The sequence below is a fragment of the Terrapene carolina genome, unplaced genomic scaffold, assembly GCF_002925995.2.
Source record: "Terrapene carolina triunguis isolate 2854851 unplaced genomic scaffold, T_m_triunguis-2.0 Scaffold790, whole genome shotgun sequence".
Taxonomy (NCBI): Eukaryota; Metazoa; Chordata; order Testudines; family Emydidae; genus Terrapene; species Terrapene triunguis.
In genome coordinates, this window is record NW_020665141.1 from 2,405,257 (window position 1) to 2,431,216 (window position 25,960).

At 47.6% G+C, this 25,960-nt stretch overlaps 2 protein-coding genes across 3 annotated transcripts; both read right to left on the minus strand.

Moving 5' to 3' along the window:
* Positions 1 to 1,051: 1,051 nt before the first annotated feature.
* Positions 1,052 to 13,369, minus strand: ACADS (acyl-CoA dehydrogenase short chain). Of its 2 annotated transcripts, none has more exons than XM_024198019.1 (10): positions 13,317 to 13,369; positions 12,581 to 12,744; positions 8,816 to 8,965; positions 8,499 to 8,610; positions 7,960 to 8,111; positions 7,348 to 7,518; positions 5,688 to 5,825; positions 5,290 to 5,385; positions 2,702 to 2,758; positions 1,052 to 1,717 (listed from the first exon to the last, which is right to left on the minus strand). In XM_024198019.1, exons 1-10 carry the CDS (start codon positions 13,360 to 13,362, stop codon positions 1,565 to 1,567), a joined length of 1,239 nt encoding a protein of 412 aa, XP_024053787.1. In that variant the 5' UTR covers positions 13,363 to 13,369; the 3' UTR covers positions 1,052 to 1,564. The 2 variants fall into 2 exon arrangements, with proteins under 2 accessions (XP_024053787.1, XP_024053788.1); XM_024198020.1 differs by having other exon boundaries at positions 13,313 to 13,366.
* Positions 13,370 to 15,153: 1,784 nt separating this feature from the next.
* On the minus strand, positions 15,154 to 25,161 carry UNC119B (unc-119 lipid binding chaperone B). Its single transcript, XM_024198021.2, has 5 exons — positions 24,954 to 25,161; positions 22,783 to 22,896; positions 21,617 to 21,728; positions 21,148 to 21,320; positions 15,154 to 20,194 (listed from the first exon to the last, which is right to left on the minus strand). Exons 1-5 carry the CDS (start codon positions 25,159 to 25,161, stop codon positions 20,082 to 20,084), a joined length of 720 nt encoding a protein of 239 aa, XP_024053789.1. The 3' UTR covers positions 15,154 to 20,081.
* Between the last annotated feature and the right edge of the window lie 799 nt (positions 25,162 to 25,960).

Below are 25,960 nucleotides of genomic sequence, written 5' to 3' on the forward strand. Positions count from 1 at the left end.
CCCCTACTGTTTGTTGCTACTTCATGCAGCATAGTTCATGAACCTGTGCTAACAGGGATGTTGGAAAAAAAAGCTCTGATCGGTAATACTACCCTTCCTCTCCATAAATGGGCATGAATTATGATCTGCAGCAAAATTGATTATTACCCCCACCTTTATACCATGGTACAGGACTCTTAAGTCCAGGATCAAATGAAAAAGCTCAGTTGTAGCTGTCTGCTCCACCAAGGCACTTCTCCCATCTTGCGCTACATGTGCAGTAATGCTGTCTACAAAGCAATGATGCCTACCTAATGTGTAACTCTTTCTTAAAAGTGAACTTTCCTTCAAAAGGGAAGGAGAGTAGACCCAGTTTGAGTTAGTCTTCAAGTACGTCTGTTTAAGACCAGCTGCTGTGAAACCATCTTCCCCTCAGGCTTGTAACTGGTAACAAGGTTTTCATACAGTGCCCTTTAAGTGTATGGATGGTGGGCAGATCAGTGTGTAATTAATGCAAAAATACCACCCTCTGCTCTCTAACTTAGCCCCTCCCTCAAAAAGAATTATTCCTTGAGGTTAGTAATTAGGACCAACAGCTTTAGTCCAGATGCTGCATTCCTTTTCAGGGTGGGTGGGTGGTTCAAGTGTGTGCAGTTTAAAAATCTTTAGGGTAAAGAGCTGCTGTTTTCACTAATATCCTAAAATGAATGAAATATAAGGTCTGATAGATTTACTTTGGGGAAGAAGTTACTGTCAAGCAATGGCTCATTGAGGTTGAGAAGCCAGGAAACTGGGCAGTTAACTGTTCCATCTCTGCGTGTTAATGTCTTCGTGGTGAAAAAGCATATGGGCAACACTCTTGAGTAGATACTGAAAGTGTGCTGTTTAAAAAAAAAAAAAAAGCCACCCAGACTGCAAGTGCTTTAACTCACCTTGCTTTCATCCTGTGAGAACAAGCCAGGTACTAACCCCCTTTGCTGCAGTAATTAAAGGAAAATCCATCAAATGAGAGTTCACAGCCAGCAAGGTCCAACACTCGGAATTCATTAGTGACCAAACCTGAAGAGGTAGTGCAAACAGATCATCCATTCACCAACACAATTTTAGAAAATATAGCCCACATTCAGGTACTAAAATAATACTTTGAGTGTCCTGCCTCTGCATTATACCTTCGTAAGGCCTTTGACATCCACAAGAAAAATATAACTATTACTTATCCCCATCATTTCATATAACTTCATTAGTTACCAAGCACCTTGTGAAGGGAACTAAATCTTAGACAGCAGCCAGTAGGGCTGAAGACTGATTCCATGGATTGTGTCTGTAAGAGAACAGAGTTGAAACTATACTGGCTTAAAATAAATTGGGCCACACTCAGATGCTGCTGCCCCCTTTCTGCTTTCTCCCTTTGACTGTTTGGCCCTAAACCCTTACAAAGGCAATTTGAGAAAGGGGCTTGACCAACCCAATTAAAGAGGGGTGGTGAGTATGGCTATGAGGGAATTTCCACCTCATTTCATCCAGGACAAAGGCTAGAAGCACTTCTGCAGTGGTTATAAGGCACTTAAGTTGAGCTTGCTCTTCTTCACCCACGATATTCCTTCAGCAGCTGCCCTGCTATCACTAGTCTCTGGATCTCACTTGTCCCCTCATAGATTTCTGTGATTCGAGCATCCCGGTAGTGGCGTTCCGCTGGCATTTCTGTTACATAGCCCATTCCTCCCAGGATCTGGATGGCCTGAAACAAAAGCAGTGAGTCTTATGTCAGCGACTCGCTGAACCATGGACACTGCCCTCATGCTGCAATCCTCATGTGAGTGGCCCTAATCTAGTAGCAACCACAGGGAGGAGAGAGGTCATAGGGTGTATCAGTCATGCTGGCACCTGGTGGACACCTTCTCTGTAGAAAAATGTGTTGATTAGTCATCCAGCATACCCTGCAGTGAGCATGATGCAAGATTGAGGCAAACTGTGTTGTACCAAGGATACAGCCTTGAGTTATTTGCCCTCCCTCCTTTCATTAGGTGCCAGTGACTGATGCTGTTATCAGCTACAGGGAAAGGCACAGAAACTGAAGTGTTGTTTGGGTAAGCAGTAGCATATTTCACTATTGCACTGAATAACTCTGCTTGGGCTTCAAGCCTGCCCTGCTGCCATACAGTTCTAGGCCTAGCAGCTGAAGGGACTTTACACAGGGGACAAAATAGCCCACAGCCTTTAAACAGATGTAAGCACCAAGGCCAGAAAGGAATTCTTGACAGCAGTACATGGTGTATATACAAAACTTAGTTCCTCAGCAAGAAAGCTGAGCTCTATATATAGACAATTTTAGGCTTGGAAGAATTAGGTTTTTACATGGGTAGATGTGCATATCATACACACCAACTGCTTAAAAATATTTTCATTGATAACTGAAACTTAAATGATAAAATAAAAATGCTGCTTGAGAACCAAGTTTGATGTAAGGATATTTACTTACTATATTTTGACACATGTTGACAATTGGTGGTATAAAGTTTTATAATCTGTCATTAAATCATTGTCTAACTTTCCACAACTGACATTTAGATAATAAACATAACTATTATCCATCAGTTATAATAATACAAGTAACATCTGGTCAAGCCTACTTCTTGTAATCCAGAGAGAAGGCTGGACAAGCTTATCCCCCAGGCTCCCCTCATGTGGTGAAGAAGAGACAGATTCTTAGATAGATGGTTACCTGATGGGAAATGGCAGTTGCAGCCTCTGATGCAGCTAGCTTGGCCATTGCAGCTTCCTTTAAAAACAAAGATTTTGTAGAATTTATATAGCAGGGCGCTAGTATCAATATTCATGCACCACCTGAAACAAAACTTTGTGTACACGCAAGTGAGCCAGAATTCACACCCTCTGTGATTAAATGTACTTCTCCTGATTGCTCAAATTCTAGCATGAGACTTTCATTGATAAGCCATCTCCTTCTCCACCTGTTTGATTAGAAGATGCAACTGGTGAGAGGGGCTGGAGCCAACAGCAGACAGCCAAAGAAAAAGCACATGGCTCCTGTACACACAGGAAATGGGACACACTTAAGTTGCCCATGCCCAGATTGCTGTATGCATGAGCTTCTTTTTACTATTGGAACGTTGATTCGTAAGTGTTTAATTATTAAATTGTCAGTGATCAGGTAGGTAGGTTGCAGACTCTGGCTGATACTTTGAATGATAGAAACAAAGATTAGTTAAGCAAACAAGCCTACAATTATACTCGCATTCAAAGATGGAATGGTGTATTAATGGGTGATTAAGGCTATATTGCATTCTGATGTAAATGGCCTATTCTGTAACGTAATGGTAGCTCCTCTAAATTTAGCAAGTGTTTTTTTAAATAAAACTCATACTAATTAAACCTACCCATTACCATCTCTGCCACCTTTTGAATGGCTTTTTTACATTACACAATCTAAATATCTGAACCAATGTTCTTTTCATGCTATCAATAAACAGATAATTTTAAAAACCCCTTTAGTCGAAGTATAGGCACAACATAGCTCTGGGTCTTGTTCTCCATTCTGCTGTCTCCAACTTAATTTTCCATCTTGTTTATAGTTATTTTTAACTTAAGTAAAAATTGGGCTTCACGATGTAGCACTGTATGGAAGATGGGTGTTGCCATACCAGAGCAATGGTCTAGAGGAAGCTGTAAAACCCCATTACACAGACAATTATGTCCAAAGGAGAGGGTTCTGCCTCATCCCAGGGGCTGGCTTATGCCCTGAAGCAAAAGGGTTTGTAGCAAATTATCATATTAATTAATGTTATTTTTCAAACCATGCTAAGCTCTTGGCCTTACTGTTGTTGGAAGTGAGTTCTAGACATTACTGTATTTAAAAAACAGTAATGTCTAAAGTTTTTCCCTATATTGTATTGTCACTGAAACCCTGGACAGAAGAAAAAAAATAAAACATTTTTCCTCTATTTATGTACTTGATTCATTTGACAGCTCTTTGGCTCAAGTCCATTTCTCCTATTTGTGTAGGTATTTTTTAAATATATCAACAGGGCAGAGAAAAACCACAAATGGCAGGGGAGATCAGGAGCAGTAACAATCAAACTGTTTCAAATTGACTAAATTTCAGGTTAATGAAATGAACAAAGTGAATAATTAAAGAGCATTTTCAGTGTAATAGTAACAGATGTTGAGGTACTATGGCAGTAACATTAGTTGACATCAGTCTAAACAAGTTGTCCTTGCAGAAACCCTGCAATAGCTGCTGTGGGGTACCCACAATAGATGACCAGAGTCCTTAACCTGCTCTGTCTAAGGGGTTCACTCCCTGTCTCTCCTTTGCCATGGACTCTCCACCTCAGTCAGACATACAAAAATGTGCTACTTGGGAGGTCCTCACATCCATGCTTAACTAGCAAGCATTCTAAGTGAGCTCTCCTCTGACTCACCAGGTCAGAATCCCATGTACACTCTCACAACCCTCTGGTGCTAGCACAAGTACTGCTTTGTGATTAGTGTACCTTAAGTTACAGGGCAGGGTTTTTATCCTGATTGTCTAGCACCCTTGTACTGACATAGCCAAGCTAGCCCTGCATACCTGGGACCCTGGACCTGCTATGCTAGCTCAGTATATCTCCCATGCACAGGACTGAGATGGGGAGCCAGGATCACCATGTTCAATTTGTGAAATTGAGCTGGAGACTACCACGATCTCAGCATTTTAGGTGATCCAAGATGTAACAAGAGCAACTCCTTGATTTGTTAACCTTTCCAAGTCACCTACTGAATCACCCATTTATAAAAAAATCTTGCATCTGTCACAAATGCTACATTGTGGAACAGCTTAAATTAATATAAACATTGGTTTTTGGGAGTTCTGGAGAAGGTAACTGGATGCAGGTCCCAGATCCAATAAGACCCATTCTCAGGCGGCCATCACATTCATTGGGAGGGGACAGTGCTCCCACTGCCCATGCTCACTTTGCTTTGTGGACTGAGGATCTCAGTTGCCAAGGTTATCACACTGCACCTTTCACAGGTGTTAAATTCTCTTTTCAAGTGGGAGCTGCTGAGTCAGATTGCAAGGAATCTATGACCTGGCCTTCCCCTTGACTGCTTTGGGCATAAGAGACTTAAGCAGCAAGGGGGATGCCATGCACTGTTTAGTGCCCTCTGTTATAACTAAACTAAACACTGGAAGAGAACTCGTGGTGGCTAGGGGCTGGACCGGATAACTCAATAGGGTTCCCATTGTTTAAGATTCTATGCATATGCCTCTCACTGCTAGATCAACAGCAGATTACAGAAAGCAGGAAGTACCTTTGTGTAGGGTTTCCCATTGTCCTTCAACATGGCTGCTCTCCAGGTCAGCAGGCGAGCACCCTCCAATGCCAGTGCCATGTCTGCCAGCTTGAACTGCAATAGACAAACATGTGAGGGCAGAACTCATTTGCTTCTCACACCACCTGTGTTGACAAACCTCTCAGAAACCCAAAGCATCCCCCCACAGTAATGGGGAAGTGCCCAAGCCACTGAGCCAGACCTGTGGGTGTGCATGGAGGCAGGTGTAAATCTAAGTTGCTTGCACACATGGTGTCCAGCGTTCAAGGTGCGTTACCTTCCCCAGGCCAGCTACTGTGCTAACACAGCAGGACTCTTCTAGAAACACTCAGAATTACTGTCACCAGCCACAGTACTATCTTCAGCTTAACCCATACCTGAATAGCCTGCAGCTTAGAAATGGGAGAACCAAAGGCCAACCTCTTCTCAGCGTAATCCACAGCACAGTCCAGAGCTCCTCGAGCTATTCCAAGAGCCTGCGAGGCAATCCCAATCCTGCCCGAATCCAAGGTTTGCTGAGACACACACAAAAGTTATACATCTGTAATTCCAGTCACACCATGGACTGAAGGGTGAATATACCTGCATGAGCTAGCAATCTGCAGTCATGTTGGCACCCCCTGGACAATCCCACAATGTATGGAAATAAAAATCCTCAGTATATTTAGGACATCCCAGATAGATACTGAGATCAGAAGAGGGGAATGAAAAGGGGAGAAAGCATGACAGAGGCAAAAATAATCTAGCAGAGGAACTGCTGCTTTGCAAAGAAAGGGGGGGAAGTAAAGAGAAATTAGACAAAGATACAAAACTAGATTTACTTGTTCCCTCTACTTTTTGTTTCTCTCTGGAGTGAACACTGTGGCTACAATTTCCAAAAAGGACACGTGATTTTGAGTAACCAATTTTCAGAAAGTGCAAAGTTCCCAACTTCTGAACATCAGGTTCCTTTAAGGTGTCATGGGTAACAGCCCAAAAAACAAATCGCTACTCACTTCTGAGACTCTTGGCCGAAGACACACTCCCTTACTCTGAAGGGGGACACAAGCTTTCCTTCCCTGGCATGTACTGAGGTGGGTAACTAGTTAGAAGCCTGTTCAGGGAGGCTCAACTCTGTGCTATGTCTCTCTCCCACACCCCAGCAAGGTACTGGCACCTTTATAACCTCTAATGAACTGAATTTTCTTGGAACAATGTCAGTGTTGCTCCTTCCTTGTTCAACCAGGCAGGATTTCATTCAAAAAAGCAGCAGTTTGCAACATTTACAAAAGATGTGGCAGTGAACATTCCTAACCCCACCCCATAACGAGGCCTCTTTACAAGAAGGGTTCCCAGCAGAAACCTCCACACCGAACTCTGGTGTATTTGAAATTTAATTCCAGAATAACATGTCCTAAAATTCCCTTGCGCTGAGACAAGTTTGGGGACAAAAGGAAGGATGATGGAGGCAGAGACCTACCTAAATCATGGTGCTGATGGCAGGTGCTCTCCCAGCCCTCCAAATTTTTGACTTTTATGACAGCCTGGGAACGAGTCTAGCTCATGGGACTGCAAGAGTCAACCTTTAGTTGTTATTCCAGCCCTGCTTGGAGCGAAATCAGCTCTCCCAAGAGTTCAAAAGTCCTGCTACACTGCACATAATGTTCCCCGGGCATTATCTTCATCGTTGTGCCAAGATTTCAGTTCCTCAGGAGTCACTCATGCTCCCCAAATAAGATCTAATCTATGTCTGGATGAACTCCAGAAGGTGTCCTCCATAGAGGGAATTAAAGAGAAGCATCCAAAAGGTCTTGTGTGTTTCCTCACAGGGAGATCAGCAGATGTAGGGTGAGATGGTGGGAGGAGAGGCTCTCCCTCTGCTTCATATCTGCTCAAGTCCTACACATGAGGTTTGCCAGATAGGCTCCAAAAAGATAAGACCTAGCAGTGGTGCGCCTTGATTGGCAAGAAGGGGCACATACCATTGGCTGGACAACAGTTTATATGGATGTAGTCCTGCACCAACTCTGTCTTCCCACAAGTCCAGCTGGCACTCACCATAGCAATTTTGAAGCCCATCCCCTGCTGCCCCAGCAGATTGGCCTTGGGGATCCGGCAGTCCTCGAATATCAGATTGGCTGTGGAAGAGGCTCGGATTCCTAGTTTGTCTTCTTTCTTCCCCAGCGAGAGTCCAGGTGTTGGCATAGGAACCAGGAATGCACTAATGCCCTGCAATCAGATCCAGGATCTTAACATTGCCTCCAACCTCTCATCATGCAGCTGGGCAGAGCTCTCCTGGGAAGCACATGAGGCTAATCCCAACTCACTTACCCACCCATCCAACAGGCCATGGGAAGGGAGTGGGAAAGGAGAAGTGATGGATCAGAGGGGAGATTAAGGGGGATGAAATAGTCCTCCCTGCAGTAAGCTCTGCTCCAGCTTCTCTCAGCTGAACTCAGAGCCCCATGGGATAGGCCATCCATCTACACCCCCTCTGGCAGCACTGCATCCCACACAGCCCCCCCCCCCCCACTTTCTGAGGGGACACAGGCTTCTCCCAGCTCTTCGTTCTGACTCCACAGTCCAATGTAAGCTTATGGAGCCTTTTACCAAGTGCTCCGCATGCTACTTCCAAGAGCTACATTTAAGGCTATAACCCACTGAGCTCACCTTGTGTTTCTGGGATTTGTCTGTGGTGGCAAACACCACGACAGCAGAGGCATCCCAGGCATTGGTGATCCAGGCTTTGGTGCCATTCAGGACCCATTCATTGCCGTCCAGCCGTGCCACTGTGGAAGCAGCTCCGGCATCGCTGCCATTTCCTGAGCAAGGCACCATGCAAAACAAAACCGAAGTATTCCTGTTCACTCATGTAACCAAAGGCAACAGAACCAATTACTTCTGCACCCCAGGGGATTGGGCCTGGAGCTCCAGAATTGGCCCCCGCACACACATACACCAGCACACGCTAGCCAATCACAGCACATCTAGTAACAGTAGCACACGCTTTACTGGGGGCAGCTCCATCTCACCTCTAACTTCACAGAGCCACAATAAACTAGGAGTGGAAATGCCATCCTCTCAGAGGCTTCTCTCACTCCAAGCTCCCATATGCATTACATCTCTGCTCCCTGACGTTACAAAGAGGGAAATGTACAAGGGGAAATTGTTCTCTGCCATCAGCCCAGGAATATTAACGTTCATGTTACCTGGTTCACTGAGGGCAAAGCACCCTATTTTGTCTCCGCTGGTGAAGGGAGCAATCCACTGATGCTTCTGCTCTTCAGAACCAAATTTCAGTATTGGACCTAAATACAGAGACTTCAAGAAGACAGAAGTCATGTTAATTTACCCTGCAAGAAAAAGTGAACCAATAACTCCCGAAAGTCCAGCACCCTCCAGGCTCAGCAAAGGCAGATGTCATTCCCCATCAGCACTGATTCACACTACTCAACTGGCAGAGTAACCCCTGGCTGCTAGGACTGGTTCCACACACCCTGTTTCCCAGACAGTGAGAGGGTCTTACGTTATTGACACTCATGACGACACCCGTGGATGCACAGCCCCTGCTGATCTCCTCCACAGCAATGGAATAGGCCAGGTAATCAAGCCCTGCCCCTTTATACTCCTCCGGCACATCTATGGCCAGCAACCCAAGGGCACCCATCTTCTTCACCTAGACAAGGAGAAATGGACAAGTGAGAGGCCTTGTCTATACTGCAGAGTTTTGTCAGCAAAAGGCAGCTTTTGATGGCAAAACAGTGGAGGTGTACACACTGCAGTGCCAGTTTTGACGACAAAACAAAACCACCTCAACAAGACACATAGGACTTTTTGTGCAGAAGTTGTGCTGACAAAGAGCCAGTGTAGACGCTGGCGTTCGTTATGTTGATATAACTGACCTCCCCCGGTATCCCACAATGCCTGCTATGATGACTCTGCTCAGTGTTTTGAACTCGGTTGCCCTGCAGGCATCACCCCTCCCCTGTCAAAGCTCCAGAAAGCTCACAGAGCTGCTGAGGAGGCTGTGGGAGAACTCGGAGGGAATCACAGAACCGCAGGCAAGCAGAGCGGGTTGCTGCTCCGGGGGGGGGGGGGGGGAGGAGGAGACTGCTGTGCAGGGCGGGGGACTGGGGGGGGGGGGGGGTGTCCCTCTCCCCCAGGATTGGTTGTTCAGGTTGCTGTCTGAACTTAGAAACAGCATGCCGACACACTCTCCCCACAACACACGCTTCAGTTGAAAAATGGCTGGCAATCTGGTAGGATGCCCATGGAACAACACGATTGAGAAACTTGCATCATGTGATGCTGCACCTGCCCCATGAGGCATTGCAAACCCTTCCCAAAGCACAGTGCGGCCAGTTGCAGAGTGGGATAGCTACCCATAGTGCACTGCTCTCTGTAGATGCAAGAGCTGCTAGTATGGATGCACTCTGCCAACACAAGGAGCATAGTGTGGACATGCAACAGCGGTTTAATTAAAGTACTTTAAAGTGGCATATCTTTTGTCGACAAAACACTGCAGTATAGACCAGGCCAGAGAGTCTCTGCATCAGTGATGCCCTGGCAAATCCGCAAGTACATACGTACAGCAACACACACCGCCCCACACTCATGGATGCACTTGAGCACATGCACACTCCATATGTGTTCCTGTTCGTTCACATGACCACAAGCAACAGAAACAACTACTGCACTCTAAAGAATCGGGGGCACCTATGCACATACAGCCAATCCTGGCATGTCTGGTAACAACAGCACGTTCTTTACTGGGTCAGCTCCTGGGTACACAGATGTGCTATAGTGAGCCTACCAAAGGACACACCTGCTTTTGATTCAGATGCTCAACAGTTGCTGAGCAGCCACAGCTCACAGTGACTTCAATAGGAATTACAGATGCTCAGAACTGATGCAGCCCTTGCTGATTAAGGGCAAGTTACCTGAAGTTGACTATGCTCATTGCCACATGAGGCAAAGACTAGCTCTGTTTTAACCTAGAATCACTCCCAACCATAATGTTAGGTTATTCTCACACTCCCTAGCAAAGCTCTGTTCATTACACTGTACAGAGGTGATTGAGGAGAAATCTAGCAGATCCAGTCCTTGCAACAATACCTTGAAATCTTTCACTCTATTTATACTGCATCCTAAAGGTACTTAAGAAAAGGGCTTTCAGTTGACAGGAAAGCAATTTTAGCTGTCTCACTGAAGTTGTCTTTACAAGGAGTTAATTATTACCAACACAATTCAAGATGTTACCCAACATGTTCTGCCTTCTCAATTTTAATCTCTTTGGGCAATAATTGTGTGTGTATCTTGTACATTGCTGAGCAATTGTCATGGTTTAACAACAGGATTGATCTTGTATTTTATGACATTGCCAGGTAATTTGGCTTAACATTTAGCTATTGTAAAAATTAAACTACTTGAAATCTACCCAGATCCTTCTGTTTATTCCAACAGAAACAGTTTTGGAATTTTTAAATAAAAAGTTCCCCTTGCCTGTATTTGCCCCCCAAATATTGTGGCTCTGAGCCATTATATGAAATCCAGAAAGGGAGACTATAAAGTGATCATGAACAAATGACACTGACTAATTTTATGTGTAATGCCACAGAATTAAATGGAAAATTTTAATAGCATCAGTGGGGGGAATATACATTAGAGTCAACGTCTTTTCAGTTGTAAGAACCTCAGTGGTGATCAGTAAACCAGGGGAGGATACTCTAAGAAAATAAATTAAAACGAGTATGACATTTTAGGTGGCCAGTGACTCAAACTGGGGAGAAAAAGTGTGCCTTTTATTTTGCGTATGCTCAGTTTGAAGCCTGTGGGCTAAGGCAATAATATTTTGCTTTCTAGGACAGCATCTTTGATTGTTAACAATCTAGTTAGCGTTTTAAGCCATCCAGCTGCATTGGTACTGCAGCAAAGGATGGCTGAGCTCTTTTCACAAAAGTGAAACATCTAGACACTGGTACACTGGAACTCAAACAATCCCTTCCTGCTTCTAATGGTCAAGAAATAAAATGTGCAGCTTCTCTTTGGCAAGATGATTCTCTTGGTAGTTTTCATTCATTTCATCAGCTGAACTACGCTCAATACATGCACATTTTATTGTTATATACTATTCTGCTGCAATGTGTGACCTGTCTCCTCTTTACTAAAGTGATTTAATGATTTTCCAAGTCAGATGCATCACATGCTGTATTAACTACAGCAGCCCTGGGGAAAGTCGCTGGGAGAGAAGAGAAAACTCAATGGTACCAAAGTCCAGAGGGGAAAGACACAGAAGGGCAATTAACATGCACAATGGCTGGCATATGTTATGGTTTTAAGCTAAATAACAGTGTGTCCTACAGGCAATACAATATAATGTCTGAAAGTACAAATGCTCCTGACAGAATCCCTTGTGTATCACTCGGAAGCTTTGGTTTATCATGCCGATTTGTGCACTGGTCACATACAGAGACACCCTGATACAATGGAGCTGGAGAACAGCGTACTCAATATGATGCACGAGGCAGCATCTGACCTGTGTGATCCAGATTTAAACTGAACATATTTTGTGCTGACCTCAGGGCTGGGCCATGAGTATCTGTAGGGAGGCATGTAGAGGTCAGGCCACATATTGGTGAGGCTGGGGCACACAGTCATAAGAATGGCAATACCGGGTCAGACCAAAGGTCCATCTAGCCTAGTATCCTGTCTTCTGACAGTGGGCAATGCCAAATGTTTCAGAGGGAACGAACAGAACCAGGATCAAGTGATCCATCCTTTGTCGCCCATTGCCACCTTCTGGCAAACAGAGGCTAGGGACACTATCCCTGCCCATCCTGGCTAAAAGCCATTGATGGACCTATCCTCCATGAACTTATCTAACTCTTTTTTGAGCCCTGTTATAGTCTTGGCCTTTCCAACATCCTCTGCCAAAGAATTCCACAGGTTGACTGTGCATTGTGTGAGGAAATACTTCCTTTTGTTTGTTTTTAAACCTGCTGCCTATTAATTTCATTTGGTGACCCCTAGTTCTTGGGTTATGAGAGAGTAAATAACACTTCCTTATTTACTTTCTCCACACCAGTCATGATCTTACAGACCTCTATCAACTCTCTCCTTAGTCATCTCTTTTCCAAGCTGAAAAGTCCGAGTCTTATTAATCTCGCCTCATAGAGAAGCTGTTCCATGTCCCTAATCATTTTTATTGCCCTTTTCTGTACCTTTTCTGATTCAAATATCCCCAGATCTGCACACCGTCATCCCAACCCTTACGCAAATGAGCTGCACTCACCTGTTCAGCAGGAAAGCGGTGCTCCTTATCGAGCTGAGCAGCAATAGGAACCAGTTCCTTCTCAGCAAAGTCCCGGCACGTCTGGCACAGCATCTGGTGGGTCTCTGGTAACTCCACTGTCTGGTACACGGTGTGCAGCTGTCGCAAGCACCCAAAGGTCAGGGCTAGAAAGTAAGGGGAGGAGATGAAGGGGATCCCTTGCGACCATGCCCTAGAGCCAGGAAGTCCAAGCAGGGAGGGATAATGGTCCAGCAGGTCCATCCTGGCCTGGGACGCTGGAGACCCAGGTTCCAGCCTTTCCGGTGAACTCTGGGCAAATCAGTCTCACCCCCACCCCCCGCCTGGCCCCAGGGCCGCGAGGCGCTCAGACACCACGGTGAGGGGCCCTACCACCCCCGCCCCCGGTGCCCCCCCCCGCCGCGGGCCCCCGCCCCCCCCCCCCAGCAGGCTCCTGCCCCTTCGCAAGGGCCCAACCCCTGGTAGCGCCCAGGCTGTGCAGGAGCCGGTCTGGGCTCCGGGCTCGGCGCAAACGGGCGGCGCGGCAGCCCCGGCAGCCAGGACGGGACAAGTGACCCCCCCCCCACCGGGGCCGGGGAAGCAGCCGCTGGCCCCGCTCCCACTGGCAGAAAGGTGAGGCGAGCAGCGCCCGCCACTGCCCCGCCCGCCACTGCCCCGCTCGCCGGGCCCCTTCCCGCGCTCTGCCCCCAACGCCCGGGTCCGCTCCCCACCTACCGACCTCGGGCAGCAGCGCCGCCGCCCCGGGCTAGGAGTGTAGCCGCCATGCTGGTACCCAGCCCACTGCGCCTGCGCCCCAACCCGCGCTGGATAGGCGCGCCTCCGCGTCATGAATAGTCATGAGCATCGTTCCCTCGCCCCGGGTCCTGGGGGGCGGGGCCAGCGCCAGGGGGCGGGGCCGCTGGCAGCGGCTCGTGCTGGGCCTGGGGCTGGCGGGCCCCGCGCGACACACGCTGGGGAGCGGCGGCCAGTGCATCGCTGGTGCTTTGCCCGCAGCCTGCCCCAAGGCCGGGCCGCCATGGTCACGAGGGGCCGGCCCTGGCCAGCACGGGGAGCCCAGTGCAGCTCAACCCCTGGGGCGCCGCGACCCGCCCTTTGCCCAGCCCCCGCTAGGGTGACCAGATGTCCCGATTTTGGGGTCTTTTTCTTATATAGGCTCCTATTACCCCCCACCCCCTGTCCTGATTTTTCACACTTGCTGTCAGGTCACCCTAGTCCCCGCTAAGGGCTGTGACCACAACAGGCTAGAAACAGCGAGGAGCCCGCGCCTGACGCTAAACCTACCGCTGCGGCGTCTGCGCTCGCTGCTCTGCGCTGGGGGGAGCCGCTAAGCCACTTGCTTTATTTTACGCAGGCGGTTGCACCTCATTGACCAGCCATGCCTTGTAACTCTGGCCAAGCGAGAGTGAAACAAACCTGTAGCTAACGGTTTAAAAGGCCTTATGTGAGCCACAAGCTTTCCTGAGGGAGGCTAGCTGCAAAGTTCTAGTCATGCAGATAAAAACTTGGTCATAACCCACCTGTTTTCCCTCCCTGGCGCCGTATGGAGGGAAGCTAGTAGCTCCTCTTTCCAGCTGTCATCCCACCCCACCCCTTAGCAGACTGTAGCCTAGAAGCCTCACACTATATAATCTGAGTTCTTAATCTGCATTCAAAAGGCTTCCAGGCTAGGACAATATCTACATTACCTTCCTACCAAAATAGTGTTCCAATCCCGAGCGGGGTTTCTAGGCACTAGAGCAGGGGTAGGCAACCTTTGGCACTCGAGCTGATTTTCAGTGGCACTCACACTGCCCGGGTTCTGGCCACCGGTCCGGGGGGCTCTGCATTTTAATTTAATTTTAAATGAAGCTTCTTAAACATTTAAAAAACCTTATTTACTTTACATACAACAATAGTTTAGTTCTATATGATAGACTTATAGAAAGAGACCTTCTAAAAACGTTCAAATGTATTACTGGCACGCAAAACCTTACATTAGACTGAATAAATGAAGACTCGGCACACCACTTCTGAAAGGTTGCTGACCCCTGCACTAGAGTAATAATAAACAGAAGTAAGGCTTAACCACGACTACCCTTCCCATCATGCAATGCTCCATTTGGAGGCGAGCAGCTTCAGTGTGCATTGGATGGTAGAAGCCATAGTCTCAGCTTTCTTACCAGTTATAAATCTGCACTACAGATTCAAGGTGAAATACATATGTTTCCACTGTTGCCCAGAGTGGGTCCAAAGCTAGAAGTGAGGTACTGTGTTTTAAGAGTCTAATGGAGGGATCGCAACCCCGAAGGGGGTCACGAGATTATTACCTGGGGGTTGCAAGCTATCAGCCCCACCAGGCATGGGGCTGACAGCCTGAGCCCCTGTTAAATTTAATACCCCCATTTTTAATTTATAAGGGGGGGGTCGCACTCAGAGGCTTGCTGTGTGAAAGGGGTTGCCAATACAAAAGTTTGAGACCCACTTGTCTAATGTGAGTCTGAACACTGGGGTCTGCCTTGTGCTGAGAGCTGGTATAATGTGAGTGAGCCAAGAAACAGTACTCAGTCCCATTCTTGTGAAAATCCTGGTTTATTACTATTGCTTGGGACAAAATAACATTTTATACAAATAAGTTGCCTAGTTTACTCTGGACAAGGAGAGACATGACAAGACACAGTGGAATGAGGATCCAAGGTAGAAGGACAGCAGAGGAGGGAAATATCACAAGCAACTTCATTGATGCTTCTTGCATTCTCTGTGAAAAATATCTTTAAAAAGGAAAAAATATATTTCTGTTAAATCTCCACTGAACTGCTACTGTCCTTTGTAAACTAAGGGGAACCTGCAGCACCCAAGGATCATTCTTGGATCTAAAGGGACAGACATGGATGATATGGAGACAATATGAACCAAGACTTGGAGGGCTCCCAGGGTAAAGGGTATCATGAAGCAGAGAGCCAGTCCCAAGTACAAGGAAATGCTGGGCTTGTTCAAATATCTGATTCACAGAATGAAGCAAGTATGGATGCTGGGTTATATTTCCCCTCAGACAAACTGGTCATGTGAAGGTGTAACGCTACCCATGTCCTGTTACAAATGCTCTGATAGGAGTTCCAAAGCTTTGGGGCACCAAGATGCATTTGCAACTTGCCACCAGCCCAAAGCCCACATCTAATATGCCTATAAAGGTACCTCATTAACAAAAAAACAAAAATCATAAGTCAATATAGATGACCATGATATTTGTTAGTGCTTGTATCTTCCTTGACAGATGAAGAGGAATTGCTCGTTAGACATCGCCAGCTACCCATTAGCTTTGTCCTCACCATTAAGCCACAGGGAGAGGGCAATGTTTTATGACTCCAAGAATTACATCTGGTACTCGAGTCGTACATTATTAGACAGCAGTCATCTGTGTGTGTGGCAGGGCAGATGTGGGCTACTATGTGAAGAGCCCTGCATTAGGAGGGCATCACAAAGCCCAAAGCTTGATGTGACAAGACAGTGGTTCAGAAGACAAACATTGGATTTAATGAAGTACAGAACCTGGAAGTGGAGTTACCACACTACTTGGCCAAATTCATCTTGCTGCTCCACCACTTATCACAAAATATTATTCATCGCCTTCCTGATCTGTTTCCACTAACATATCCTGTTTTCAAATGTTTTTCCCATTATTCCTGGACCTTGACTAGAGAAGCAGAATGAAAATCCCAGCCCAGAGAAGCTGCAATGGGAAGAGACTTCCAGCTCTTCTCCTCTCTGATGAGAAGCACTTAAAACCATAAGGAAATACACAAAGGAAGACAGTTCATAACTAAGGGAGAGAACAGGGACAGCGATACCTGGTCATGTAACACTACGTGACCCTATCACACCAGCTGCAATACAAAATCTTCAGTCACCCATGGAACAGTTGTGCAGGAAGTTTCCTCTCCTCTCTTGCACAGCACATGGGCCTGAAGCAGTCACCTTGAGAATATTTCAGCCTGGTCCCAAGAGGACAAATACTTTATGGAGTTAGTTTCTGTTTGCATTTTTGGCCCTTTTACTTACAGTATAAGCTTAACTCCCCACTCCCTTTCAAGCCTAGTGTATACTAACAAGAGGGAGGTCAGTCTCACACTGATCTCCCACCCACTAACTCCTTAGCCAACACTATAGAAATGTCTGCCTCATTCCGTTAGCACCGGCTCCGTACACATATATACCACGTGGAAATGGACAGTCCATTTGAAGGGGGAGGGGGAAGAATGCGTGGAGATTCCCATTCAGTTCCTCCCTGGTTTGAGGAGCTTGTACTCAGCAGCAAAGGACGCAGACTGAAGGCGAAAAGATTCTCTGCTAATCATGTTTACCATGGGCAGGGAAGTACTCCACAGACCCTCTTCTAAATGGAGAAGCTAACAGCATCCAGGAGAGAGGGAATACTGGATTGTGCTCAGTATCCAAAACTTCCTCTGCCTGACTAACTCTCCCAGGATAGTGTTGCCCTCTTATATGATGAGCTTTTTTCTCAGCATGCCTTTCTGGGGCTAGCCTTTTAAATCTGGAAAACCAATGCAACTGGCAGCACCTCTCTTTTCCAACTGGGAAGTACCTGTTATGATCTTCAGTTTTCCCTTTCTTATTGCTGAGGAGATGGCAATTCACACGTGAGACACCCAGAGCACCAGTCCTTTCCTCTGCCCTGACCTCTGGGTGCTCAAGATGACCACTGCAGTTTGGAATGGACTCTTAATACCCAGTCCCACATTTCCAGGAGTATATTCATGCTAGGCAGATGTACTCTGCAAAACAGCAGCTAGATGGCACCCAACCACTGCCAAATCCTCCTACCTACACTAGATACTATTTAAAGATTTGATAATACATCTTATACATGTTGGGATGTTTGTGTATAGAATATTCCCTGTTGCTGGCTCAGGTGATAACACATCCCTTCTGGCTACCTCATTATCCATTAAACTTGGAACAAATACAGACCATCACATTCATAAGAACAAGCAAGATATAGTTGCTTTAAACAGAGAATTAGACAAAAGTCATATTTAAAGGCACCTGGATTTATACTACACACAAGTTCAGCTAGATTTCCCACCAGCTCCTTGGGAATAACTAGTTATCTCCTTAGACATTCCTCTCTTGAGCATCCTGGAACACATCAGGACAGAAAGCACTTTTCTGGGACAATTGTGTCCTCTCAAAAGAAGTATGATGTACTTGTGTGAGAAAGGATCTTTCAGTATCACCATGGCACAGTGCAAGGAGCTCTGGAGACAGCCCCAGCAAAAGGAGAACTAGAGACCTTTCTTAAGATACACTAGCTCTACTGATTCTGAACTAACAATCAAGTAGGGTTACATGCACGTCCCTGGGGAAGCTGATGTGTATAAATTGCAGGAGAACTGTTCTTTACCTCCCAGCTTTCTAACACCACAGCCATACACACACATCTTGACCCTGGTCACCTTTATTCTATTCATGCTCCCAAGGTATTTGTTGTGATGGCCCACAATTAATGCCCTCTCCAAAACGGAAAAAAGGCATTTGTGGTATCATTCATAATTAACATCCTCCCCTATAACTGAAGGTTCTTTCATGATCCTTATCCCACATTTATTCTCACCTGTTACCTTGTAGCTAGTTGATTCTCTGTGCTAGTGCTAACACTATTCATCTCCTGCCACACAAATGGAACAACGGCTTCCTTTTACTGTGTATATATTAACAAGCCCTAGGTTGTAACATCCACATTCCTACAATTGTGATTTAATCAATATTTAGTCCTGACAAAGCACAGTCTACTTTGGACATTACTTAGCATGATTGGGAACCAACTGCAGCCAGTGTGTGTATGGCCACAACGTGCATTTCCACTGTCTGAGGGGGAACAAACGATACTGGCACCGATCCACTTGTCTAGCATAGATAAGGCCAAGCTGTTAGACACAAGAGGCAGGCCTGATCAGCAGTAGGGCTGGAGTGCGAATGAATAGCAGGGGTATCAGTGGATCAGGGTATCCAATATGACACCCAGATAAGCATTTCACTAGTGCACATTTACGTGGCAGAGAGCTAGACCCCAGCTTCACTGCCAGGGACACATATTGTGTCAGTGCCTGACACAAATATTTCTTCCCATCTTCAATGCCAGGTGCTACACAGGTCTGAAACATACACTTTGGTTTGGCTGCTCTAATAGCTGTAGTAATTATCTCCACAGAAGAAGTCATTAGAAGTTTTCTAAATCTTAAATATAAATGATCCAACTAAATAGGTCAAACACTGGCAGAGGCCCAGATCCACATGGTTTAAGGATAAAATCATGTCAGTTCCTGTTGGATCACCACAAGCAGCCACCCCCCAACAGTGCCTGAATGTCCTGATCTGGGCAGCATTTAGGGCTCAGTTTAATACTAGCACAACCCTAAGCACTGGCCCAAGCAACACAAAGTCGATGAGCTGGTAACACCATTGCCTCTTACTAGAATACCTCTGATGTGTCACATGGGTTTAAAAATATATAAAAAGACTGAAGCCTAGGAAGATCTGCCTGCTAAGCAGAATGCTCTTCAGGTGACTCTCCAGGTTCTCCCCCAACCTCCAAAGAAAGAGCTAAATGGACAGACCTCCTACCCCCACAGTGCAGCTTGAGCAGAAAAATCTCTCACACAGATGCAGGGGAAATGAAGGTGACAAGATTAACTTCAGCCCTAAGGCTGAGCCCCACTCGTAACCCAATTATTCCCTAACAACAGCTCAAGGAGTAGGGAGTCTGGCAGGTTGATTTAATGGCCAATTTAGTGTAATCTCTCTTTTCAAACATGCTGAACCTCAATTCAAATCCCTTGCAAGACATACTTGTAACAGATTAAGGAATCCTGGGAGTGGCCCAGGTCCCTGGAAGCAGAAGGAAGATTCCTGCACCATTTAAAGCTAGATTCATCCCTTCTTGTAACTCTCCCCGTGAGGGATGGGGAAGCAGGGGTGCACACTGGGAGCCAGTCTTAGTCATTCAGACAGACTGAACCATTATGCAGTAAAGAGGTTATCTGTCTGTCAGGCTCCACTGGCTACTTGGAGAAAGCAGATTCTCGTACTGAGAAATAGTTTGCCCACACATCAGCTGAGCTCTCTGGACAGGGGGCAGTTTGCCCACTGGGTGGCACAGGGTGTAACCTAACAACAAAAACCATAACATCAATAATCTGCTAGCAGAGCCTTAGAGTCCCTGATCCGAAACCTAAACAAGGTACCATCAGAAACAGAGAGAAAGCCAGAGGCAAGGTACGTAAGAATGCCAGGGAGGGGAGTGTTGCAGGGAGATTTCCTTTACTGTCACGAACTGCCACCTCAGCCTTCTTGCTTCATGTTTTGAGTCCATGGGTGAAGGAAAGGTTCAGCAAGAGGCCCTGGTGCATGAGACAGCAGCACTTCTCCCTTTGTGCACGTCTGGAATGGTTAGGGATAGCACAGCGTCCAGTGGACATGAACGCAATGGTTACTGTCCCCCGTTGTAGGCATAGTCAGCCTTGTTGTGCATGATCAGCTTGTTGTCCACAAAGTAGAAGCTGTCTGAACGGGTCTCATAGGGGTGTTCAACCATCAGGCGGACTGTAGGAGAGAAAGGTCAGTTACACTCATGAGTATTGTATCTGGCACATCCCAAGGGGCAGTGCAGTGTTAGAGGAAAACAAGCATGTGGTAAAAAAAACCTTTGTCACTTTGAAGCTCTGCCCCTAAGGAGAGGTAAGAGAAGCAAACTGGTGTAACCGTGAGAGCCTCAGGAGCTCTGCACTGGCCCACCTGTTCAGCCTATCCCTAGAATGCAGGTCTTCAGGCTGTCAAAGCCAACTGGAAGAGGGTGGATCAATTTCACACAGATATTCTGGACCCTGTGTAAGGCCACAGTACAGCAGCACTGAACAAGTACATTCCTTCTCTGAGACCTGCCTGGTGTGGAGTAAGTGGAAAAACTAATGTCACTTGCACGCCCAGCTTGTGTACTCAAGTCACATACAAACTCAGCTCACCCTCCCTCTGCCAGACATACCCAGAGAGTGGCAGAGAGCACTCAACTGTTCCTGTTCAGTCTGTCCCTCAATGGCATAGCACATCTTGTAATAAAACCATATTTGGAATACTCACAGCTTACCATCACAGATGGCTCTCCACAGGCTCCCAGAAAAGAAACAACCCCAGTCTGCAGCTGGAGGGCTCAAAGCCCAAACAGTGGGTGCTATGAATGTATGTCTTTGGCCTTTAAGAGAATATTCTCTCCAAGTCACCACGGTTACCTCTTGGACTATGCATTGAGGCATTATGTGCAAAAGCCACTGTGACTCTGAGGTCACCAGCTGCCAATAAAAGAAAACACCAAACCTCAACCACACAGCATATGAAGGCAACTTGCTCAAGACTACAGAGTGAGCCATCAGCAGAGCCAGAAACTGAACCCAGATCTACCTGTTCCTAGTTCCCTGTCCCACCACATGACCATCTATCATCTCAGGGAGAGAGAGCATTTGAACACAGCAGCAGTTCAGTGAGGGAGGAAGGATACCTACTGAGGTCCTCTGAGAGCTGGGGGAACTCATAGATGTGTTCACATGTGTTCCTGCTGCTGGGGATGCAGAAGCCAAAATCAAAGTCAAAGTTCTTCAGCAAGCGATCCCGGAAGTAATGTCTCTCAATCATTCGGAAGTTTGACACTGGCTTGTCTCCCACTGTAAACTCCACTCTGCAGGCATAGGGCAGGAGAAATACACCTCATGAGACCACCTAGCTCACTTCAGACTGGGAGAGGCAGAGAGCCTCAGAGCTGCGGTTATGCAGAACCTAACAATAGGGCTGATATCACTGCTAAACCGAGGCAGATCTTGGAATCTTCCCTGTCACTATTAGCTTCTTTTTCATTTGTATTGTGAACTGGGTTCTCACTAGTCCATTGTTAAGTTCACCTATGAATTGACAGGATTGGTACCTAAAGTTCCCTGGAGGCATTACTCCCCCTTCTTTGTATGAGCTTTTACTTACGTTGCACCGACTGTCCGGAGACGGAGAAATGCTGGGGTGAACTGATAGCGAACAAAGCGGCCTGCACTGGTGTCCACTTCTCCACTGTCATCCTCATCCTCATCATCTTGCTCTAGAAGAATTTACCAACTCAGAATTAATCTTCTGATGTTCTAGGAGTAACATGCCGATGGCTTGTAGGTGGTATACAGAAACCATCCAAGACATTGCTCAGACACTTGGCACTGCAATATCTAAAAACTGTTCTTCATATGCTACTGGCATTAAGAACTTAACAGAGAACAGTTTCATAGCAAACGTTCACAATTGATTACATGGACCAAAATGTCACAAAGATGCATGTCCAGGAATCAACTATGGAAGTACATAGTTACTTGACCACTAGCCTTTTACCTCCAGGATCTGCACTCCAGTCTTCCTTTGGCTACTTACACATAAAGGGACTTTTGGTGGGGCTTAACTATGGAATTTGATAAACCTTGACCTAGTGTTCAGGGGAAAAAAAAATCAAACCATATCAGACCACAACAGCAGCACCACATCTATGGGGCATGCAAGTCCCCCAAACACTGGGCACCATCTGTAACAACCTTGCTGAGCCAAGGAGGTAAAGGGATCTCTAAGCACAGTATTCGCATCCCACAGAGCTCAGAAATGGAAAAACAGTACCAGCCTGCAGCTACTCAGCAGCGGCTTTGAAATGTACTGCCTATATGAGATCACTTCCTAACAACCATGTGTCAGTAGTATAACACATACTATTAGAGCTGCCCCAAATGCTGGCAATTTCAGGGCTGAAAGGATCACAGGGAATGAACTCCCCTCTCACCCGTACAGCTGGTCCTTCATGGTCAGGGTTGAGGCACATTTACAGGGTAGTATGGATGAAGCTCTGTGCTGTACCTATCCCATGGAAAGAGGATTTCAGTCTCCAAGACACCTCTCGCTATCACTATAGTCACTTCACATTCTTTTTTTAGACAGTAACTAGAATATTCGCAGGCAGAGAAGCTCTCAGTCCTGCAGGAATCCTAAGGGATGACACAGGTGAACTCAATACACTATGCATAGTGAAAGATCTTGGTGTTTGGCCTGCACGGCCCCTTCCCTGCATCCCACCAGAACACATAATATCTAGCCCTTTCCCCACTGTCAGCAGGTTCTACCTGAAGCAGAAGGCTTGGCAATTTCGAACAGCACTGTTCCTGTCTCCAGGTCCCGGATCTTGAATCTGGTGAAATCGATATTGTAGATGTTGTCCTCAGGTTTGCATAAATAATCTAGGAGAGAGAGGAACATATTAGGGAGCTCTTTTGCTCACGACAGTCCAGATCAGTAGAAGAAAATATGGGCCACTAACCCATATGCCTCAAAGATTCTCCTCTCAGGTATCAAAAGGCCTTCAGCTACATTAACTGAGCCCAAGCACCTTAGAACGTTTAGGGATATTTCCCAAAAAAGCAAGTTGCCAGTTAGACTAATCAAACAGTACAATGCAGTTCAGCATTTGGACTCAGTGCTGACTGAACCAAGTTACTACTACTCATATGTATATATTGTATCACTACTATAAGTTACTACTACTACTCAGCTGTATATACTGAGTGAGCTAATCCAATCAAAGAGGGAAAACGAGGCTATTTATTCAGTATGCCACAGTTTAACACAAGCACCACCTAAGCAGCATCACTCCTGCAAAAAAGCCAACAGGACAGATTGCAAAAGGGAAGGACATTTGGCTCCTACTCATCAAAACTACTGGAAAGTGAGAGACCAACAAACTCGAGGAGTAGACTGAACAAGGCTGACAAGCAGTCTCAGGGTTTCAGGGATATTCATCCTAGATAGGCAAGTAAAACAAAACTTTGATGATCTAGCCAATTTAGGACCTAAAACCAAAAATGTAACATCTACACGGGCATGCATGTGGAACTTCACATAAAAATCTGGGTCCCAATGGACCAATACAGTCTCAGTATTCCAGACCCTGATAGATTTTGTCCCCCAACTTTTCTGTCTGTGTGAACAAATGTAGCTGGTGCTGTTAAACCAGAAAAGGCTGGATGCCTCAGCACCAAGATGGACCTAGTTGGAAAAGCAGAGCTCTGTCACAAGAGCCTGACAACTTCTGCCTTTCTACCTTTTAATCTAGCCAGGCAAATACAGCTGCTGAGAGAGGAAGCAGAGTAAGTCCTTCACCTAGTCTAAACTAGAGGGTCCTGTGGCACCTTTAAGTCTTAAAGGTGCCACAGGACCCTCTGTTACTTTTTACAGATTCAGACTAACACGGCTACCCCTCTGATACTAGTCTAAACTAGGATGTTTTCTGGAAGGGATACTGGGGTCCCCAGGGAAGAGGTGTCCTGGACCGGAAGGAATATTGGGTGTCCTAACAAGATTACTTCTGGTGTCCTCAGAAGAGGATATCAAGTTCTGCAGAAAGACTGATACTGGAGCCGCAAAGCGGGGGGTGGGGGGGGGTAAGATATATGGAAGGAGTGGGCAAACTATGGCCCAGAGCCTCATCCAGCACTTCAGACGTTTTAATCCGGCCCTCTAGCTCCACGGATGGTGCCTGTGGACAGGGCAGCACGCAGAGCCGCCTGGCTGCAGCTCTGTGTGGGAGCTGGAGGGGGTACGTGCAACAGCTTCCAGGAGCTGCTTGAGGTAGAAGTCACCCGGAGCCTGCACCCCTAACTGCCTCCTATGCCCCAACCCCCAGCCCCAGCCCTGATCCCCCTCCTGCCCTCGGAACCCCTCAGTCCCAGCCCAGAGCACCCTCCTGCACCCCCAATCCCTCATCCCCAGCCCAGAACCTGCACCCCCAGCCAAAGCCCTCACCCGCTCCTGCACCTCAACCCCCAATTTCGTGAGCATTCATGGCCCACCATACAATTTCCATTCCCAGATGTGGCCCTCGGGCCAAAAAGTTTGCCCACCCCTGGTATAGGGGGTTCCTGGCGGAATGCTAATGGACGCTGGGGGTAAGGTGTACGGGACCCCTCGGGGGCCGATAATGGGGCCTCGGGGCGTATGGTGTATAGGGTTTCTGAGGGGATGATAATGGGGTCCCTGGGGGTGAGGTGTGGAGTCTCGGGGAATGATAATGGCGCCTCAGAGGGGCAAAGTGTATGGGGTCCCTGGAGGGGCGCCTCAGAGCAATGGCCACGAGGTCCCCGTGGGCCTCACACTCGGCTCTGCCGGAGGAGCCCGGGATGAAACGTGGGGCAGGACGCCCGCGAGTGGGGCTAGCCTGGGGGGGGATGACAGGGGGTCTCCCAGGGCGGTAGCAGCACGGACGGCCCCGCGGTGCCAGGTCCCCCAGCCCAGCACTCACTCTCCGTGACCCGGCCCAGCCCCAGGATGTGTTCGGGCCGGACGGTCTCCAGCGCCAGCAGCTCGGACTCCGAGCGGGGCAGGGCCGCCCGCGGCGCCGCGTCCCCAGAGCCCCGCCGCCCCCGCAGCCGGCTCAGCACCCCCCCGCTTCCCGGCGGCGGCTTCTTCTCGGGGCCTGGCGCCGCCACCCTCGGCCTCGAGCCGCTCATCGCCCCGCCACCTCTGCCAAGATGGCCGCCGCCTCCCTCCGTAGCTATGGGAGCGAGGGGCGGCGCGCCGGCGGGGTCAGAGGGCAACGGCGCGCTGCTTGGCAACGGGGGTGGCGGCGACGCCGGAAGTACTTCGGCCCCTCTGCTCGGCTCTGAGAGCCCGGCTGGCGACTGAAGCTAAGCATGGTCCACTGCGTGCAATGCCTGGAAGGGAGACCCACTCTGGCAACGCAGAGTCCAGCTCTATCGCGTGGAGCGGTCACGAGCGTGCTCCGGGCGCTGGGCCTGGCTCTGAGGGGGAGGAGGGATGCCCTGGGATGGGAGCCTTGTGGCTACTGCCACACACCCCTTCTCCCTGTGCCCTAACCAGCTAGACACTGTTATTCAGCATCAGCTGCCCCCCCCCCCCCGCCTACGTGGCAGGGATCAGCCCCACCCCCAGTCTTTCCCCCTGAAAGTTACTGTGCAGAGCAAAGCCCAGGAGCTGCTGGGAGTCAGGCCTCCTGCACTGCTGGGCTGGCTATGCACCGCATCCGTGCTCTAGCTCTCTCGCGGGCAGCTCGCGGTTACAGGGCTGGTGACTGTGCCCTGCAGCCCCAGCCAGAGGTGGGCACAGTGAGCAAGCTGCCAAGGAAGAGCTATGCCCACAGAAAGGATCATGGGCAGACAGAGCAGTACAAGGGGGGGAGGGGGGTACTTATGCTTTGGTGAATTGATACCAGGTAATTGGAACCAGTTTGGATGGGGATCTAAGTTGTTACAAGAAAATATGGCATAAGGCCTATTTCTCAATCCTGCT